Below are 22,094 nucleotides of genomic sequence, written 5' to 3'. Positions count from 1 at the left end.
AACTTGTATGCAAGTATGGAGCGGGGAATTTGAGGCATGAAATAGTCATGACTAGAGAAGGCCCAGATCCCATTCAGAAGCGACAGCAGAGAAACAGGCACAACCAGCTCCATCCCGCCTGCTGCTGCTCATGCTGCTCTGGGCGTTGCTTTAAAGGTTGGTAAATTCTTTGGTTGTTTCTATTAAGACAGGAAAGATGCAGTCATATGGGAAAGCCAGATGCAAAAAAGAGATTTGAGTCTGGATAAGATCTAAGATATTTTTACAATAAGATATTTAATTCTCACAGAGGCAAAGAGCTTGCATGGTATAAATCAGCGTAAATGCGCTGGAACTACTCAAGTTTTGCACTCACCAAGTCTCTGCCCAAGAATGTTCTCAAAATCCAATTAAATAACTAGAAGTGTTTCATGTGGAAATGCCCCTCAATTACAAAGACAAGTCTTAAGCTATCATGATGTGATTTTTACAGTCTCCTCGCAGGGTGCCCTAGTTTGCATTCATGGAATTTTTTGTTTTTGTTTTGGTTTTGTAATCATGTGGATGTTGGCCATCTGTCTGATCCTGGAAAGGTTGGAAGGTTGTCCCTGCTCCCCAGGTCCTCTTCCCACTCCCTCATTGATCATAATGTTTGATTTAGGTGCCACTAGATTTCCTCCTTTGTTCTTCAGCCCTAACCTCTCCCCCCTCCCCAACACACACGCATTGTGCAATGGTGTAAAAGCTCTTCTCCCTGCAGCTGGGAGTAGTAACTGCTCAGCTGGTTCCAGCGCTGCCCTAAAGCTGCTGTAAAGGTCAGAGACGAGGGAATTCTAAAGAGCAAAACAAGCTGTGTTGTTGTCCCCCCTTCAATCCCGGCTGTGTATTTTGATCAGCACCACAAGCAGTCTCATGCACAGACCTCCCCTGCTCGCTGCTCCATGTTTCTGGCCATCGAAGGGGTTCTGCAGGGCAGGGTTGGGCATTTTTCCAGCACAAGGATGGGCTTGGTGGCTGCTGCAGCTGATTGACTTGCAGTGCTTGTTAGGCACAAAGCACATTTTGAAAGGGAATGCCATATTGAACTCCCAGTGAGCTGATGGGTATTGTGCACGGTCATCTGATGGCACAGATGTGCCCCTAATAATCCTTCCAGGAGAATGTTTCCTCCTGGGATGCTCTGGCCATCTGATCTGCTCTGAGGTATGCTGACCTATCTTGACCCAGTTTATGATCAATTCTGGCTGTGCTTTTCTAAAAGGAGCCCAGAAATACCACTTTATCATTTAGATTGCCTGGAAGTTATGGTACTTACGTGTCTGTTCCTTCCAGAGAAGACACTCTCTGTGTTTGCACTCAAGTATTAACTGTAACAAAAGGGAGGAAAGCCACTCTGTGTTAGCATGCACAAGAGGAAATTTCTCTGTAGACGTTTGATAGCTAATCAGTATTTGGCTAATAGTGCATGGAGGAGGAGACATGAAAGCAGGGGGGTTGGAACTTGATGATCTTAAGGTCCTTTCCAACCCTAACTATTCTATGATTCTATGTTCCGCCAAGCATGTTGCTGGGTACGTTCATCTGTGCGTGTAGAGCAACCCTTCTGCTCGTGTGCCATTCTATTTGTGTCCTGTTTTGCAAGTTTGTGCGTCCTTCCAGGTTTGTGTGTTGTGCATGTGTCTGTGGAAGGTGCCTCTTGATATGTATCCGTGGGCTTTGCCACATCAGCTTTTCAAGTGAGAATGGTGTTAATGCCTGGTTTCTCTAAAGGGGGAACACACTGCTTCAGCTACAATGGGATGGTTAATTCGTAACCTGGTCCTGCTGATCAGTCAGCATAGATAAGCTTGGAAGGTGAGAGGTGTGTTAAGGTCCCTTTGACCCAAACCAACAAACTTATTGAGAGCTTTCCATTCCCTGTATTTGAAGGATACCTGGGTGTTTACAAGCACTGAACTCTGCTTTGTCATCAGTGAGCCACATTAGAGTGTCTAAAACTGGCAGCCACCAACCTGAATTCTTGTCTGAATCAAGCCAGATGCAAAGATTCCCATATTTATTACATACACCAGTGGTTCTCTGAAGGAGCATGCTGATGGCTGCAGAGTTTGACTTTTAAGTTAAGTAGTATCCAAACAAAGCCTGCCTGCACTGTTAATTCTGTTCCTATGGCTGCACGTGTTATGATCGTATCGAACAGCATGGACACACACTGTTTTTTCAAGCTTCAACCAAAAATAGCCAGTTGTTTCTGAGAACAAAGCAGGAGGAATAAATTGTTGTGTAGATATTAGAATATCTTTACTCTGGTTCTTTGGAATGTTCCCATGGTCCCAGACTTTATAGCAGGAACTGAAGTTTGACCCTTGCAAAGGATGTGCTTTTTGCTCTCCATCTAAAAGCCTGCCTAAACCTAGTTATTAGATCATAAACAGCCACAGTTTGTTAACCAAGTACCAGTCTCCACTGGTTCTGCAGCTTTATTGTGAAATGCTTAAGGAGATCTAGATAAGAAGCCAACCTTCCCACTAATACTTGTTTATGCTGATACTCTGTATGGAGGAGCCCTTGTAAAAGCAATACCCAGTCCAAGGATGACTGTTACAGTACTGCAAGGACTGAAGCTGGCTCCGCTGTGCCATCTACTTATGCAGTGTTGTCTGTTCACTTACACCCCAAAATCCTCACAATCTAATGAGTTTTCACTGACCCTAGCCTACCAGATCTATTTGCAGTAAGCCCTTCTATACTGCTAGCGGTTATATTCTCACAATAGGCTCAGTGAAGTGTCACTAATATGATTGTCCATGCCAGTGGCTGCTCTGTTGCAGCCTACATTATTTTGTTATCAGAAGGGAAGGATTTATGTAATGCTCATAACTAACCAGCCACTACAAATTCATGTTTTACTGGTTTAGCTCTTCTCACCTCCCTGTTTTCAGGCTTTAAGGTATCTCATTGAGTATATGAATGACTGGGAATTTGAGAAACAGTACAGAACAGATGCTTAATTTAATGCTAAATGGCAATGATGTAAAGATTTTGCTATTGCAAAGAGCCTTGGGACAAATTCTCAACATTAAATAGGCATGGCTGTATTAGACTCTATTTCTAGTTGCTGAAGTTCTTGTCTTTCAGGGCAAAACAAAAAGAACTTTGTCCTTCGGTCTCAGCTCTGACTCCTATCTCATAGTTTGTAAAGGATAATATGTGGTGTGACTTCAGCTGGGTTGGTGGCAGCAGCAAGCATCCCCTTTTTGCTCTCTGGAGCCACACGTTGCCACCTGAACGGGTCTCAGGTGGTTTTGCTCGAGCCACTCCTCATCTCAGGGAGCGACCTCAGGAGGCCTCTTAGCTGTGTTGGAAATGGTATAGACAAAGATGTTGCCTTCAGCACTCTGGATGTTGAATTATTTAACTATTGTGGAAGGAAGTGGGGGCTGGGGCAAGTACGGCAGAGGAAAGGAGAGATTATTTCTCCCCTTTGTAAAGGGGAGATAGGGTTCAACATCATACCATGAAATATCCAGTGCAGAACTCAAGAACTGCTCCAGTGGATCTTCCCTGACTTATCCAATTGCATGGAACATGGGGATACTTAACCCAAATCTGTCGGGTTTAATTATTTTCCTCTGGACAGATAAAAGCTTTCTATAGGTTCCTGTAGAATATTTGCTCTTTCAAGCGTTCCTCTGTGCTTTGATACTAAACGATTAAAGCATGCTACAGAAAAAAAACAGCCCCAACCTTTAGCTCCCTGTTCTTGGGCCCCCTGACTGCAGCTTTGATTGTTGACCTAAATTCCCCTTTCATAACTGAGTCCTGTCACCTCTGGTTGGAGTCTCCCAGCAAAACAGGCACGGCCAACTTTCAGAAGTGCGGGGCACTGTTTTCCGTTCTGCCTTGCACGGCTGTGACGGGCTCCGAGCACACCTGATGTGTTCAAAGTCAAACTGACCTCCTTCCTCCCCTTCCCCCAGCTTCCCTGCTCCTGGAAAAGCATAATAGGTCTCTTTTTTTCCCTTCTTTTTCCTTTTTTTACCAATTTTTTTTTTCTTTTCTTTTTGCTTCCCATTGCTCGGCAAAGTGAGGAAGCCTTTTGCCTGCCTGAAGAATTAAATTCTTAGGTAATTCTATGGCTGGGCTGATTACCAGGAAGATTGCTGTTAGTAAGATGCATGAAATGACACTGAAATGAGGGAGGGAGGCCTGGAGTCTGTTACTGATAATATTAAAGTGGATTACAGCAGCTTGCATGGGCGACTTCGGCCTCTCTTCTTTCATACTCTGCCCACAGAGTGCTACTTAAGACTCCAGCAGCCACAGCCTCTAGCTGTGAGTTCCCGTTTCTCTGCAGCTACTGCTGATAAGCATCTGGTCCAACCTCTGCATCGCAGGCTTGGTTACAGCAATGCCTCGTGTCCTCACCCAGGACTTTGGTCCACAAGTTCAGGAGCTGATGCTACCTGCTGTGTTTGTGCTGCGAAATCCTGTCCATCATACAGGGCCCACACAAGGATGTGGCTCTATTTAAGTCCCCAGCAAAGTCCTGAAAGCAAATCGGGTTATAAATCATACACTGGCTTTGGTTAAGGCCTGCTGGAAGAGGTCAGATGGACAGTTGGGTGCTGGAGCCATTGTGGGTCAGTAGCCAGAGAACTGAGATTTCACTGGCAAGAAAAAGGGAGAGATTGTAGTTTCAGATTTCCATGTCTGGCTTTGGGCCTCTGGAGTTTAATGTTCCAGCTTTCCCTGTTCTAGATCCCTAGGATTTTACTTTTCCTATAAGGGGCAAACAGCATGGGACTGGAAGGAGCTTCATGGGCCGTTGAAGTCTGTCTGTGGCCAAGCAAACAGGAATGTAGTATCTTAACTCTGTTCATGCACTTCTGAAGAGTTGTCTGAGAAGTGACTCACTGCTTAGTGGGGAAGGAAGGTTACCAATGCCTCTTACTGGAAAGCTGGACTAGCACCTCTTCTTTTTCTTGTAATAAAAGATAAAACTCAAGTTTTAATCCCTTGGGCTTCAGGAGCTTTACAGGGAACAAATCACTTAGACTACGGACTTTGAAGGGCTGTCAGTGTTCTTCTCAGCTGTAACTCCATCCCTTTCTAGCAACTCGGAGCAAGCAGAAGTGAAGAAAATTGTTTGCTGCTGTATAGACTTCTACATATTTTTTTAATCTAATTGCTGTGGGGAAAACAAACATCAGTTTTATTTCACACCATTTCTTGGCTAGGAAACTTGAGGCATATTCGCCAGATTGTGGTTTTGCAGTCATTGGCTTGAGTCTCCTTTACCATGAGGCCTCTTTACACCACTCTTGGTTTGTAAAGGGATATTAAGTAGCTAAAAATGTCCCCTAGCACATTATTGTAAAGGATTCTCAGTGTAAATGAGACTCTAACCTCTGTATGTTTTTCATGTAAATGTTCACTGTGGTCACAGCTGAATTCTGAAATTTGGAGTGTCAACCATTGTGAGGGGTGATTTTGCTCAAAACCAGCCTTGTTTGGGGTAAAAGAGGCCTCTCCTTGTTTAAAATGTTCTTAATTATGTCTGAGAAATAACTCATGGCTATGGAACCTTTTACTAAATTGAAATAAATTGTGAAAACATCAAATTATTCAGTTTTCAGAAGTTCTGGCAATTATTTCACATGTCCCTCTTCCAATGGCTTTGCCCTTATTAGTTGTCATAGAAGAAGTAATAAATTCTTGTATTATGACATCCGAAGTCCCAGCTGAAATGAGTTTCATTGTGCTGGGGACAAAACGGAAAAGTGACACTCCCTTAGCCGGAGGATTCTTAGTCTAAAGCCAAAAAGTAAGTGAAGGGTTGGGAAAGTAGGTACAGCATATGAGCAAAAGAAGGTCAGAAAGAACTGGTACAACATGCAAGTTATAGGGAGTGGGGGTTTCTTATACTTTCTTATTCTTTTTCCTTTCTCTTAAGAATAAAACAACTCTTGCTGTTGAAGGGATTGTGTTCAATCTGTCTTTTCATCAAGAGTTGGTTGTCTGTAATAGTAAAAGTTTGAGGAAAAAATACTGTACGTGGCATATGGATTCAGCAAGGACCTTTGCCCTAAACTAGAAAATGTAAGGAACTGGAATAGTAGACTGTTTTAGTTGAGCAGCTTTCATACTGGCGTGTTCAGTGGTGTCCCTATTGTCACTGGGTTTTTTCTTTCTCTGCCCTGCTTTGGCTCCCTGTAAATCTTGAATTGATGGCAGCTGTTTGAGCCAAACTCAAGACACGTTGCATCACATCAGGGTTTAAATGCTCAAAGGCAAGGGAGGATTGCTACTATTCTGTAGTATTCCTCCAGCAGCTCCATCTGTTCAGCTGAGGTCAATCACTAGCATCATGCAGCACTTCAGAGAGAGAGGAAGATGTTCTTTAATGCTGGCTGGGAAACTGAATTTCCATTCCACAATTATTTATTAGTTCTTTTGGGGGAATATTCCTAGCCCCAGCCAGTACAAAAAGCCAAAAACTTGACCCCTAAAGACTGTATGGTGGACTTTCTTAGAGCTGGAAACCCCAGAAGTGTGTTCCAGAGCTTCCAGCAGTCCATCCAACAGCAGGGATCTTGGATATCTTACAGGTGGAACTGCTATTGCATGTGCAGCTGCCCTTTGGTCCTCAGGCCTGGAGACTTTGGTCACTGTGAGGAGAAGGTGGCAGGAGATGCTGGGGAGCATGACTTGGATGGGTTGACCTTCTCTGCTTGCAGTCAGAACAGCCAAGGGAGTCCCTGGTGTTCCCTTGGCCATAGTGAAGGAAGGCTCACACCTTCTCATGGAGATTTACTGGGGCTAGCTCATATATGCATTACTTTTTCTGCCCTCTCCATGTTGGCATTTCTGGGCAGGCACAAACCCTCTTACAAAATATCTGACCAGCTCTAATGATCTATTACAATAAGTTGGGATTTTTTAGAACTTATTTTATTGCTTCTTTGGAAGAGGGACTTGTCTTGCCAGCTGTCTTCTCATTCACTGCAGCATTATCCACCCACTAGCACTGCACAATACCTTCATTGGAGATTCATAAAAATGCAGACTTTTATGGGCTCTCATACATCTGAAAATGAATGCTTTGTGAAAGCATTTATTCCATAAAGAAAAATCAAAACCCACTTAAAAACCAGCCTCCAGAAGGTCATTGGTAACTTTGGCTTTCCTACCATGAATTTCTCGGGTAAATATCCATCCCAGCAAATGTCATTCTTTATTTTAAGCATATTTGTTTTTTCCTTTCCTGGTTCTCCTCCTCTCCTTTCTCGTGATCAGAAGTAGCAGCATAAACTAGAGGCTGGTCTCGCAAAGGTTTTGAACTGAGTGCGCCCTACAGATGAATAAACACATTACCTTCCGAACCCTGGGATCTCTCTTCCAAAGGCAACAGGAAAAGGGGGAGCTCAGAGTCCCTAGCAAAATACCAGCCTGCAGAAAAAAAAAGGCCTGTTTAAATGCTCTAGCTTTCCCACCAGAAGACTTTTAAAGGGGGAGGAGGAGGAGAGAGGAAGGGTGTGAGGAGAGAGGGGGGAAGGTGGATGCTGGGAGAGGGGAGGAAAAATACAGTGAATGCTCCTGTAACCTTTGCTCTGTTGATACTAGACAAGACTGCACTGTTAATGAGTGATTGTTAACAGATGGCTGTTGAGCAACTTAGAAGCAGAAGATGTTATTTGGTTGTAGTGCTGGGAGGGTTAGGGTGCAGGGGTGAGGTAAGGGGATATTTAGTCTTTTCATGAGAACTGAATGGTCAGAGATTTATGATTTTTGGTTAGGCTTTTGGAAGTGGAGGTCTGGAGGAAGGATTGTTTCCCATGTTCTGATAGGAGAGTGGCCGTTTGGTGCTGAAGGCTGTAATGATGATTTTCTGGGTTGAGGGCTGTCCCTGCAGCCCTTGGCCTTTGAGAACTGAAAGATGGAAATGTATGTCTTTAACTTGCCAAACCTCAGGTCCCAAAGTGAGGAGTGGGCTCTTCCCACTGCTTGGAGCTGTCTGAAAGCAGGTTAAGAGAGCTTTAGATGTGGATCCACACTTTGTCCACAAGATAAATCATTAGTACTTATCCCCTGCGGTGTACCAAGTTGTTGGTAAGTGTGTGTATAAGGAGGCAGAAAACTTTCTGAACATGGATGTCCATCCGTGCATGTTTCTTGCCCTTTCCTGGTGTCATATATGCTATGTTCAGCACATCAGCATGCCAGCGTGTGCCACTTCCTCACTGGTTTTTATTTGGTATGAATTTGAGGGTAGCCTCAACACATCCTATGCACTTTCTGTAGGATTTGAATGCTTGAACCTACCACAATTCTTGTAGCTGCTCAGTGTTTCTCAAGCTGCAGTACTTTGTTTTTGTACTTGTTTCTCCTCTGGACCGCATTAGATACAGGGTTCAGTGGTAGGAGGTGTGAGTGGGATCAACACTGCTTCTCAAGGCTGTTATTTTCAACCAGTGGTATATGGCTTGAGTGAAGGCAAGAATCAAATGCACAGAGCATCATTTTGCTGTTAGGAATTTGCAGAAGAGGTTTGGCCTTTGGTCAGGAAAGGGGAACTCCATTTATACATGCAAAAATTAACAGCAAGTGTACCACAGTCATGCACTAGATGGTTTTATGTCTTTCTTGTACATGAACATTTTAACGCATGTAGGTGAGTGTGTGTATATACATGGATATTTATAGACTAATTTAAAGACTAATTTCTTCATCCTGTCATCCTTATTGATTCATATTTCTTTTTTGGGGGCACATAGGACTATATGACAAATGTTCTTACACCTCCCGTGACCGAGGATGGGTCCTGGGGATTAACACCGTCAGTGACCAGGGGAATAGAGACCCCCGCTATTTCTTCTCTCTGAAGACGGATCGTGCTCGCAAAGTAACCACCATTGCAGCACATCGCAGCTACCTCCCCAACCAGTGGGTGCATCTGGCTGCCACGTACGATGGGCACCTGATGAAACTCTATGTGAATGGTGCCCAGGTGGCCACAAGTGGAGAGCAAGTGGGCAGCATCTTCAGTCTTCTGACCTTGAAGTGCAAGGTGCTCATGGTTGGAGGAAATGCGCTGAACCAGAACTATCGGGGTTACATAGAGCACTTCAGTCTCTGGAGGACAGCCCGGTCTCAGAAGGAGATCTTATTGGACATGGGCCAGGCAATTCACAGACAAGACACCCCTCTACCTCAGCTAGTTCTTCAAGACAGTTTACTGAATGTGAAAAACACCTGGTCCCCCATGAAGGATGGCAGCAGCCCCCAGAGCAAGTTCAGTTATCACCATGGCTATTTGCTGGATACCAGCCTAGACCCTCCTCTCTGTGGACAGACCGTCTGTGACAACACAGATGTAATCGCCAGCTACAACAAGCTCCCCAGCTTCCGCCGCAACAAAATCGTGCGCTACCGTGTGGTCAACCTCTATGATGACAAACACCAGAACCCCACTGTCAGCCAGCAACAGATCGAGTTCCAGCATCAGCATTTAAATGAGGCTTTCAGCCGCTACAACATCACCTGGGAGCTGGAGGTGCTGGAGGTGAAGAACTCTTCCCTTCGCCACCGACTCATCCTGGCCAACTGTGATATCAGCAAGATCGGGGACGAGAACTGTGACCCGGAGTGCAACCACACCTTGACTGGGTATGACGGTGGGGACTGCCGGCACGTGCGCCACACGCTCTTCAACAAGAAGAAGCAGAACGGGGTGTGTGACATGGATTGTAATTACGAGAGATACAACTTCGATGGTGGAGAATGCTGTAACCCAGAGATAACAGAAGTCACCAAGACGTGCTTTGACCCTTATTCTCCTTACAGGTAGGCATTTTCTTAAACAAGCTTTTTATGATCATACTGGTGACTATCTGTCTACATATTGATCAGCCTGCTGGGTTTTGAAACCTTGTTTTGTTACCATTAGAGGCTTTGGAGTTTGTAATTCATTTGTTTTTTTCTTAGTGTTTGGCTTGTATTGTAGTTATCCAAATGCAATCTCAGTAATGGTCTCAGCAGCATCTTAACTGTTGAGCTGGTATTCTCCATCTAGGCTGAAGAAAGTTCAGCACTGAAGACTGAAGCAGCCAACTTTGGTCAACCCATTAGTTGTTGGTTATGAGCAGTGTATTGTAGCATTGCACAGTTTGTTTTAACTGCAGACTCTTAGCAGTGGGAATTGGATGTCATACAAAGCTCATGTGTATTTGGAGAGGGAAGAGCCCTTCAGGCATGGAACAGAACATAAATACTCTCAGGTAGACTTTAATTCTCTAGGACTTCTTTGAAGGTAGGTAGGTTATTCTGTATCCTTAATGCTCTGAGTACTGTTTTCTGTAAGCACTGCTGTGGCGAGACAGCTTAGTCTGCGGGCTGTGAGGAGGGAGGTGGGTACCAGGTTCCTGGCAGTGCTATTGCACACATTGAGTTCTTCTGTGCCTCTTGTTATATAGATGAAAATTGGGTTAGTGCCACTTCATTGCAAATGGCAGGGCAACTTTCTGTGGGTGGATGTGAGCTTAGAAAATCCTGAGATCCTCAGCTAAAACTGTGCTGTAGTTTGAAGAGGGACATCCTCGAGTAACTTGCGTCAGCTGAGTACCACATACCTACAATTACTCCAACTTGCTTTTGGTCACCTTTAGATAAGAGTTAGTTTGTTTAAAGAAAAAAGTGTTTTCTGTGAAGGACTTAGAAATATAAACACACAGAAGATAAAGGTTAAAGCTGAGATTCTGTTGTCTGCATCCCATGTTACAGTTTCTGTAGGGCAATTCATGCAGTCATGGGGGAAAACCTGTAGATGGTCAGAATACCCTGTGTTGTCAACACTAAAGCTCAGGTTAAGAGAGGAAGTGTGAGCTGTTCTGGAATCCCTTCCATTACAGCAATTCAGGCTATCTTTGCAACTTCCTCCATAGAGAGAAGGTTTTACACAACATTATCAGCTCTACTGGAGCTTTAAATACACATAATTAAGCTGCTAAGAAATGTTTCCTTTCCATTTTTGTTTTTAACTCCGATGAGGTTGTTTTTGAAAAACTCCTTATAGCTCAGCATGACTTCAGTGAGCTCCCAGTGAACAGAGCTCACATGAGGAAATAACTTGAAATGCTAATGATTGAAAATATCGGAAGGAAAAATACCGATCTCTTAATACTGTTCAACTGGAGAGGAACACAACGAAGCAAATATCATCAAAGGCATAATGCAAATTGGATTGTTTTAACACTGGAGTTCTGAGAAGTCGAGGTGTTAGTTCTAACAGCTATGACAATTTTTAGCAAAATACATTATTTTTAATATGATAGTTCCCTTTTATCACTTGTTCTGTGACCAGCATAATACCCATACAAAATGAAACTAGAAAAGTCTTGTAAATTTTAGTTGGCAGATTTAAGACTGTGCCTTAATGCTATTCTGATGCTCAGAGATGTTTCTATGTCAAATGAAGCCTTTTTTCCTTTTTTGATGCACGGATTGTACTTGCAGAAACCCAAGCAAGAAATTTAGATCCCAAATCTGAAATTACATTAATGCACCGTAGTTGCTTTTCATATGCAGTTGTGTGTTCATTTTGGAGACACCCAACCTTGCTGAACTGGCCTGGAGCCTTTGCATTTCATGGCTTTGAGCTCACAGATCTTCTACATGTTCTTTTTGGCTTGAGAAGCACCTCTTCTTGTCTGTGATCAGTGAGGGAGGCCCGAAGGTCCTGTTCCAAAGTGCAGAGACTGTGAAAATCTGTAGATCTTCCACAGACTTTTTTGCACCAGTTAGATTTCATTTATTTGTCTTTGCACAGACATTGTAATGCACTGTTGGTCATTGTCTATGATCAACATCTTGTTTATGAAAACATGAAGGGCAGTAGAAGACATTCCATCTCTCCAGAGAGTTTATTTGGTGGCTGATATGTTTAGACTGAGCTCATACCCACCACTCTGCTGGGTGTTGCACTCAGTATGGCAAAATAGAACACTTAGGGCCGTGGGCTTAGCCATGAGGTTTGTAAGGCTGAAGTATTTAGGCTAACAAATACAGGTTTGGGGCAGTGGCTTTGGCAGCAAAGCCTTCATTGACTAAAGAGTGAGGATTCAAACCCCGTGTTTGGCTTTGGTATTGCCCTCAGCATCATTCCCTGAGAGAGATTACCATGCCAGTTAGTGACTAAGTCAAAATCTGTGACTCAGTTGGCACCATCTGGGCCCATTTTGCATTACCAGCCCTTCTTGTCATCACTTTCATTGGCAAAGAGTCCTCAGTCCCCTCTAGTGCAGGCCTTGCACCACATCAATGAAGGCATCTCCACAGCCACTGAGAGCTCACATTTAATTCCAGGTATTTCCTCTGCCAAAGTTCAGTCTAACAACAGCAGAAGAAAGAGAAGTGAGCCTTCCAACTGGTGAGGAAAGGGGGAGGAGGGAAAGATGAAATGGTACCAATAAAAAATTTCCTGAGCCTTGTGCTATAAAGACTCTTCACAGTCTTCCTTGGTACTGGAGAGGCAGTCAGATGCTACTGGGTTTTGCTCCTTGTATCCATTTCTAGTCCCTTTTCTTCTTCTGACTGTCTCAGTCCCAAGCCTCCATCCTTGGACAAAGTTGTTATGAGTCTTGTTACAACAAACTCTGTGGATGCTCCTTAACCAAGTGCAACCACAGATGTGAGATCACTGGAACCGTTTCAAGACAACTTTGATCTGCATTGTAAGTTTCTTGTGATCCTTTTGGCACTTTGGACAAAGTGCTTGGGTACTTGGATGGTGTCATTCAGTCACTGTTGTGGTACAACTGTGGTGGCTTTAGAGCTGATCCCAGCAGCAGGAATGGGTTTTTCGTTTGTTTGCTTCCAACTCCTGGCACTTCTCCAGAAACATCTTCCTCTAAAGAGCCAAGATCCTGTGCCATAGGTACTGGGGATGTTGATGCATAGAGATTTAAATACTGTGGCATAAAGAAGTTTGCCAGAGGGACAGTGCTGGTAGATGGGGACTCTGCTGTCAGAGCTGCTCAGCAATAAACATTGTGGTACCAACTAGATCATCTCTCCTCTTTTTTATTAGCCTACAGGGAAAAAACAAAGGACTGGTTAGCATTAGCCAACACAGCAGGCTTTATCCAAGAATATCTGCCTCACTTCTTTTTATTAATTTCATGAGAGTGGGACAAAATGTATTTAGTCCCAGCACAAGATTTGCAAATATTGTTCAGCTTGTCTTTATTTCTGCAATTCTGGGAAATTAGAACATGCTAAGATCATACAGTCTGGCCCAATACAAAGGGAAGGAGCAAGGATAAACACCACTTGCCACAAAGACACATTCCCTGTGTTATTTGGGATATTGCTGCTTACAAAATAGGGAGGATTTTGAGCTCATGACACCTACCATGGCTCCTTTTCAGAAAAACTTGAAACAAACAGCAAGGGATCATAGGAAATCATGCTCTGTAAGTGCTATTTGATGTGGCAAGTTCTTGCACCATCCTATGGTTAACTGAGCTCTTCCTTTTATGTAGTATTGGGCTTGCACATCAGGCTTCACCACAGGATCGCATGGGCAGATAAGAAAGCATTCCCCTTGAAGCCTTCTTAGGAAAACGCTGATGAAATCCCTGAAGCAGTAAAAGCTACTGGAGCCTTCAGATTCGCTTGATTCATACAACCTACCGAATACTTGCTGGAAATCCCCTCAGAAGGAGTGACCCTGGGGACAGGCTTTCTCAACATCCACATGTGTGCCCTGAAGGCTCCTACAGCCCATCAGTTCTGCCCAAACAAGGGGCAGAGATGAGCTGTACAAGCTCCAGAGTCTATTTTGCAGCACCTGACTGCAAATGCAAGGGTGACCCCAAGCCAAGGTGCTGGAGTGTCCAGTGCCCTGCTGATCCCACCCTTCTCCCTGGCCTTTTCCAACACTTGTATTGTGCAGTCAAGCAGAGCTTAGTGTTGTGTCACAGCAGCTTGCTCAAGATTAAGGGCACTGACACATTGCAGGTACATGTAATTAGACTCTGAATGCATGCTTGAACAATCTGTAGAAATCTCCATGTGGTTTTGACCAGCAATAAGTATGGCAGAGCCCCATATGAAGAGCACACCATGCTCTGCCACATGGACCACAGCAGTAGCATTAGAAGGAGGTAGCTGGCTAATCCACAGCCTAGGTCTGTGGCTGCACTTCAGGGCTCCCCCATGGGATTTCTGACCAGATCAGCCTCTTATTCTTTATCCTTCTTTTCCACTGGAAGTCTTTTCATGAGGCTTCTTTACAAAGTATGGTCAACTTACTCTGGAGGAGGGAGGCATACTTAATGCCCTTTTCTAGGAGTTAGAAGAGTTCTAAGAAATACTCCTTGGTTCCTAATAAAAGACTAATTTCCACCTAATCCTAAACACTAAAAAGAACAGAAGAAATTCATCAAAGCTCTTCAATTCACGGAGCTTGAGAACTTAATCCCCTGCCTCGAAGAGACCATTGTATAGCTCTTGACATCAAGGATTCCTGCATTCATGCAGGTATCAGGCAGACATATAGCAAAGACCTGACTTTTTGTCTAGGGATTCAGCATTAAATGCCCAGTTCTTTAATTACCAGCCCCAGGGCTGTTGAGAAGGTGGAGAGTATCACGCTCAAGAACAGAGCTGCTGTCTCTTGGTAGTTGTCACCTTAAAAGCCATGTCCCAACAGGAAATCCTCTGTTCTCTCTGTTTATTCTGTCCTCTATTCCAGATGTCAGGGATGTTAATCAGCTGGGAGGAATTGCATCTGTTCCCATGCTGGCCACTGACATTTATAAGTCTATTATTGAATTCTGATATAGACAGGACTTAGGTACTAAAGAAACTATTTCTGTGTACAGGATTGCACATCCTAGAAACAGTGGGATTTTGCTCGCTTTAGCTTGACCCACAGTCATCTTTTCCAGCAGTATTTTTTCTTCAAGGAACATTTTTTCCCCAAGACTCATAGGACTCATGGTTTCTTTCATGGACATTCTCCATTATGTAGAAAGATCACTGTCTGGTCGAACTGCAGGATGCTTGGAATGAAGACAGCCTATAAAATCTATTGAGCAAAGTATCAGAGATCATTAAGAATCCTTGTAGGAGACAATAGATTAAAGTCTTATTACACTCTCTGGTGCTAATGCACCCCACAGTGAAGGTTTGCAAGCACGGTGTCTGAATTTGCCCCTCACAGCTCTGCAGCTCTGCATCCTCCAGGACCAGCCACCCCAGTGATGCTCTTCTCAGCCTCTGGTGGAGCTCATCCCCTCTCATGGTCTGAAAAGAAGCAGGGTATAAGTGGTTTTCTTCTCGTTGCTGATCAATTCAGATATATATACATATTTGAAGACGTGCATATGTATATAGTTCTATATGTACACCCATATATGGTGTGAGACCTATATGTACATATATGTACCTATATGTCCAGGCTGTTTTGGGTTGGAAGGGACCTTAAGGCTCATCCAGTTCCAACCCGCTGCCACAGGCAGGGACACCTTCCACTAGAGCAACTTGCTCCATCTAAAACCTTCTGTAAAGTAAATTCAGGAGGTTGGACCTTTCACATAGAGAAGGATGCAAACCACAGGGTATTTTAACCAGGTGAAACACTTGTCTTTGCCATTCCCATTCTTTCAGGCCTTTTTTCTGATAGGAATCTGAGTTCAGTTCTTGCAAGGAATAGCTGCCCCTCAGGGAAATACAGGGCAGCCACCTCCACCATGTTCCATTTACATCATCCATGAGCGCGATGCATTTGACTTTGCCTCTCGCATGGATTGCTGGATGTGGGCAAACAGTACTTCAGTTGGTTGTGATTTTTCCTAACGATCCCTTCACTATTGCTGCCAGTGGAAATGTACAGAAATCTTTCAGCTGAGATGGTGCTGCCTTGTGCTACATCCTGGGGGAGTTTGCTCTGTGCAGCCACACTTTAAACCCTCAGCATTACTGGTGCCTTCACATAGTGGGTTCACAGGGTTCAGGAGAAGGGGTGAGGATGATAAGGTGAATTTTCTTTATATAGTCACAGCTGAAAATGTCAATGTGAACAGAGGCATGAATGCTGGCCTAGCAGCTCTGCCTTTGCCCGGTATCTGTGAACTTAATGCTGGGGGAGAAAGCCAACCCAAAAGTGTGATTACTCAGAAAATAGCAGTTTTTATAAGTAGGTTATATTTTTTTGGGTAGAAAAATACCTTTATGCCACAGAGGATTTGCCTGCAGCCTCAGTACATGTGATAGAAAGACTGGAAAGAGATGCAAGTTCTGAACAGAAGCAGCAGATAATAGTCACAGACTTGTCGAATGATTTATGTTGGAAGGGACCTTAAAGCTCACCCAGTTCCAACCCCTGCCACAGGCAGGGACACCTTCCACTAGAGCAGCTTGCTCCAAGCCCCTGTGTCCAACCTGGCCTTGAACACTGCCAGGGATGGGGCAGCCACAGCTTCTCTGGGCACCCTGTGCCAGCGCCTCAGCACCCTCACAAGGAAGAGCTTCTGCCTAAGAGCTCATCTCAGTCTCCCCTCTGCCAGGTTAAAGCCATTCCCCTTGGCCTGTCCCTACACCCCTTGTCCCAAGCCCCTCTCCAGCTTTCCTGCAGCCCCTTTAGGCACTGGAGCTGCTCTCAGGTCTCCCCTTCAGGAGCCTTCTCTTCTCCAGGCTGCCCCAGCCCAGCTCTCTCAGCCTGGCTCCAGAGCAGAGCTGCTCCAGCCCTCGCAGCATCTCCATGGCCTCCTCTGGGCTCACTCCAACAGCTCCACGTCCCTCTTGTGCTGCTGCCCCAGAGCTGGATCAGGACTCAGGGGGGGTCTCCCCAGAGCACAGCAGAGGGGCAGGATCCCCTCCCTGAGCTGCTGCTCACGCCATGGGGGTGCAGCCCAGCACATGGGGGAATTCTGGGCTCAGGCACACACTGAAGCTGGGTCATGGGGAGGTTCTCCTCACCCGGCACCCCCAAGTCATTCTCCTTGAGGCTGCTCCATCCAGTCTCTGCCCAGCCTGTAGTTTTGTTTGAGATTGCCCCAGTCCAGGTGTAGGATCTTGCACTTGGCCTTCCATGAGGTTTGCACTGACCCATCTCTCCAGCCTGTCCAGATCCCCCTGGATCCCATCCCTTCCCTCCAATGTGTCAGCCGTACCGCACAGCTTAGTGTCATTGGCAAACTTGCTGAGGGTGCTCCATCCCACCATCCATGTTGCCAACAAAGGTGTTGGTGTGCCAGTGCTATGATTTTCAGGGCGATGATGTTCTTGATGTAGCTGAGAGAGCTAAAGCTTACAAGTAAGGCAGGTTTCAGCAGCAGGAGGGATATCTTTTCTTAAGGCAATTAATAGTGTTAGGGAAAAACATAAGTATATTATAAAGAAGGGTTTATGAGCTTGGAAATTCTTTTCCCCAAATCAATCAGTTGATTTGGTAAAAAAAATGATTTCTCCTAAGAAATTGTTGCTTGTGATTTTTTTGCAGTCTTTCTTTTGTAAGTTTGTTGGTCTGTTGTGGGATTTCAGAGTGTGAAGAATGTATGTCAGGGATTGGTGTATGTATGCATGTATGTATGTTCAAATGTGGTAGCTGGAACAGAGTGAGGACAGGAGATGAAATAAATGGAAAGGTGATGGAAAGTGGAAGGAGAAAGGATGCAGAGATAGATCTGTAGGCACCAGTAAAGCGCAATCTGTGTCTTTTGGCCATGTGTTTGGACTTATTTGGAACCAGTTCCTGGTGTTTCAAGTCCTGGTTTGTCTCCTCCCTATTCTGTCTTCCTTCTTGCCCCAAAACAGCTTCTCCATTCAGTGTAGGCTCCCTCCTCTGCACAGGTCAGGGTGAGGGGAAACCCAAGAAGTGCATATCTCAATTTATCTTCTCTTAACTGCAGTGAGAATCATTCGTTGTTCCTGACACCCCAGCATCAGGAGAGTGTGGAGCTGTCCCATCACTTTTGCAGCTGTCCACCGCTAAGATACACTTGTGCAGAGCGATTGATGAGGCCGATTTCAAAGTACGTGTGATATCTTCTGTGTTAGCTATTCATCAGGACTCCCACTGAAATCATCAGATAGTCTATGTCAAGACACCCATCATCAGATAGTCATAAAACTTTCTTTCTGTGCCTGTTGGAGAAGGATGAAGGGTGTGGGTGATTAGAGGGGCTACATAGAGTTGCTGGTTATAATTCCCCTACAGCTATCATGAAATTCAATGATGTGGAGCCTCACAACAAATCTTTTAGGATTCCTGAGATCCTCTGAAACCACTTCAACACTTGCAAGGTATTCATCAAAGCTTTGTTATAGAAAATCGTGATGCTGATAGTTGTTTTTAATCTATTAGAGCCAGATCCATTGAGGAACAAGATGGATATAGCCCCATCCCATAGCCTGGTAGAGTATTTAGACCAGGAATCCAAACCGCTACTGTCAAAAGCAATTCTGAGTTTCCTTGCTTGCAGCCTGGGCTGAAGCAGAGTTACTTGCCACACATAGTGTGGAGGAAGATTAGTAGCTAGTGCTCTGCTGGGGTCAATGAAATCCTGTCCTTCAGTTTTGTTCGGAGTAATTTGCAATTTCGGAGTTTCTCTGGGTAACTCGACAGAAACTACCCAGTTAGCACATCATTTCAGAGCTCCAAATTACCATAAATTTGCAAGAAAGTGTTTTCAGGTTCATTAATAATGGATGGGTAGCTACAGCATCAGAGTACTTGTTCTCAGCTTCCACAAGGATCAGCGTAAGCCGTGCTGAGGGCACTTCTTGGACTACTTAAATGCTTGGGGTATGAAACTCTAATAAGCCTCCCAAAAGCCAGGAAATTTGGAGTGAAGGCTGAAACTCCATACCTAGTGCACCCTACTGGGTCTCTGTATTTCAGACACATTATGTTTGTTCGCTGAAGTATCTCCATTATGGAGTTCTTCTGGGTGGAGTTTCACCTTTAACTCTAAATTTCCTGGCATGTGTGAGTTTGAAGCACACACTTCACTTTCCCCCAGTGCTGTTTTTCACTTTTAATTTCCTTTGGCTTTTAAAGGAGAGACTCTGGTAGAAGGACCCCTGCTAAAAAAAGGGACCACATTGAAACCAAGATCAGAGTTTGGGGCCTAATTTGATCTTTCTGAAATTCTTCAGGAGTACAAGTTTCAGCAGGTTTTTTTTGTACCACTCTTTAAAGACTCTTGTGGCCAATCCACCCCAGTGAAAAAGATGATAAAACCTGCACCCTGCAGACCAATTACTTTAGGAGGTACCCAGATGTTTGAGTAGTTTATAGCAAACCTTAGAATCAGAATCATCAATGGTTTGGGTTGGAAGGGACCTTCAAGGGTTATCTGGTCCAGTCCCCTGCAATGAGCAGGGACATCTTCAGTTAGATCTGGTTGCCCAGACCCACATCCAGCCTGGCCTTGAATGTCTCCAGGGATGGGGCATCCACCACCTCTCTGGGCGACCTGTGCCAGTGTTTTACCACCCTCATTGTAAAGAATTTCTTCCTCACATCCAGCCTGAATCTCCCTCTTATCCAGCCTGAGTCTCCCTCTTTCAGTTTAAAACCATCACCTCGTGTTCTGCCGCAACAGGCCCTGCTAAAAAAGTCTCTCCCCATCTTATAGTCCCCTTTTAAGCACTGCAAGTCTGCAATAAGATCTCTCCAGACTCTTCTCCAGGATGAACAACCCCAACTCTCTCAGCCATTCCTCATAGCAGAGGTATTCTACCCCTCTGATCATTTTTGTGGCCCCCTCTTGACCCTCTCAAACAGGTCCATGTCTTTCTTGTACTGAGGACTCCAGAGCTGGATGCAGGACTGCAAGGGGGGGGGTCTCGCCAGAGCAGAGGGGCAGAATCACCTCCCTTGATCTGCCGGCCATGCAGCCCAAGATACGATTGGCTTTCTGGGCTGCACTCAACATAGAACATCTCACTTAGATTGTAGTTAAGGATCTGGTGATGGCCATTGATACTTTGTGAGCTGTTTGTTGTGAAATGCGTTACTGCCGTTCATTCCCTAATGGCAGAAGCAGCCCGTGTTTGCTGTTGACACTTGCTGGGTTACATTAGTGATGGTAAAATAGTGGAAACAGCAGTGGTTTGGAATGACAGCAGTGGCAATTACCTGCGATGCTTTTAACAATACTTTTGGCCTCAGACGTTGAAAAGATGTGTCACCACTGGTTTGTGTGAGAGTGGTTCAGCTGCAGGGATCTGGAGAAGAAAATTCTTCCTGCTGCCTCAAAATGCATCCTTTGAGCTATAGTATCAATAGGTACTACGGAATAGATTTACTTCTTGTATTATAACCTTGTTGTGTCACTAAATTGAGGACATCAGTGGGAAGTGAGGACTTCTAGTGGAAGATGTCCCTGCCCATTGCAGGGGTCTGGACTAGATGACCTTTGAGGGTCTCTTCCAACCCAAACTTTTCTATGTTTCTGTAAGTGGTAGTTTGTGTCCCTAGCACAAGACTTGATTTTTCAAATCCTTCCTGTCATCTTCGCAAAGACACTTTGTGAAATGTCCCTAGGGAAGTTTAAAGTGTGTTGAAGTTACGTGCTGTTGGCTTTGTAAGTGCAGCCTCAGACCTGGTGTGCTGTAAGTGCAGGAGCCCAAGCTTGGTTTCCAGAGGATTTGATGCTCCCAGTCTGTTTCACTACTGACCCTTGTGATGGCTGTGGCATCTCACACTTTGTATAGAAGTCCCTGAAATTCAGCAATTCCTGATAGTCAAGAGCTACAGTCCATGCAGATGAAAACTTAAAGTGAAATCTGGAAGGATTCCTGCTGCCTGAAGCCAGGTACTTTGTCACCCATCAGCCCCTCTGTGATGGGGCTGATACCCTGCAGTGGTATGATGAGGGACTGTGTCCTCTGCTAAGCTGAATATTCCTCATTCTCACACTAAAAAGCACTTTGTCACTTTACTAGCAGACCATATTCCTCTCCTTTCACCCTTTCCAGTATGGCCCCATCAACATCCTTGTGTTGTATTTCCAGCCTTGACTTTGTAATACAGATCACAGCTGGTTGGTTTGAATTTCCCCTGAGTTACCCAGGATGCTGCTGAAAGCACAGGAAGAGCAGAAACGCTTTAATCAGTTAAATCAATCAAACAACAACCAAAAAAAAAGAGTAGACCAGACCTTCAAATCTACCCTGTGACCTTTGATACTCGCTGTCGATGACGTCTTTGTCCTAGTTCTTTAAGTGCAAGGTTTTATTGAGACTTGACAGAAGGGTGGATGGAGGGAGGAAGACACGGGAGGGGGGTTTGCCGAGTTAAAAAAGGAGCCAGAAAATGTCAGTGAGAAAATGGAAATACCCTGATGTTCCTCCAGCCTAACGCTGGAGTCGGGCGCTCTCACCCTTACAGGGAAGGGGCTCCTTTTCCGTTAGCTTGACTATGGCCTTATTTAATCGCTTTGCTCTGACATGGAGCCAAGAAAGGGCTTTGCTCTGGGATGCCGGGTCCTGCGTGCATTCAGGCATCCACAGCTGTTCCCTAGCAAGGGTTGGCTTTTGACTACTGAGGTATTTTTTTATAGCCACAGAGGGCAACTATTAATAGATGAGATTTACCAAAACACAGCGCTGCGCAGCATGGTGCGAAGGGGAAAGGGAAACCTGTGTGATTTATGCCAGGAAAATTCCATGTCAAAATTATACCGAAAGACACAGTAAAAATGAAGATGCCAAGAAGGGGATTTAATCCCTTACTTGGGCCATGCCAGTATTTCTCCTCTATGAAGGATCTGCCCCATCGCATGAAGTATGTTGCCGAATTATTTCTTCAGCGCTAAGCAGCCCAGATTACACAAAGGATAAAGATAAGACACATAGGCACAAAATACCAGCTTTTTCTGAGATGTGATTAGACTGTGAAAGAAATACCAAAAGGAAGCGGAGGCATTCCTGACCCCGAAGACATTTCAGTTGATCAGACATGGGATTAGGGGTAAAATGTGAAGAATTCCACATTGTGTGGTAGGAACGAGCTGATCGGGAGTTTGCTTCTTTGTTTATTGATTCATTTCTAATTTCCATGATATGATGTAATGAGGCTTGTGCCCGTGTCAGACTTACAA

The 22,094-nt window shown here is 44.7% G+C and overlaps 1 protein-coding gene across 2 annotated transcripts in view; it reads left to right on the top strand.

Moving 5' to 3' along the window:
• The window catches only part of PAPPA (pappalysin 1), a 365,052-nt gene that overhangs the window by 200,714 nt on the left and 142,244 nt on the right, over nucleotides 1-22,094 (top strand). For both annotated transcript variants that reach the window (XM_061477061.1, XM_061477060.1), the window contains exon 2: nucleotides 8,757-9,825. In XM_061477061.1, the coding sequence (XP_061333045.1) occupies nucleotides 8,963-9,825 (863 nt within the window). In that variant the 5' untranslated portion in view covers nucleotides 8,757-8,962. The remainder of the gene's footprint in view (nucleotides 1-8,756; nucleotides 9,826-22,094) is intronic.

This window comes from Pezoporus flaviventris, unplaced genomic scaffold, assembly GCF_033815535.1.
Source record: "Pezoporus flaviventris isolate CSIRO_AGI_PZ_B2104156 unplaced genomic scaffold, CSIRO_AGI_Pfla_v1 ptg000097l, whole genome shotgun sequence".
Taxonomy (NCBI): domain Eukaryota; kingdom Metazoa; phylum Chordata; class Aves; order Psittaciformes; family Psittacidae; genus Pezoporus; species Pezoporus flaviventris.
This window is presented reverse-complemented; position numbering and strand designations above follow the sequence as displayed.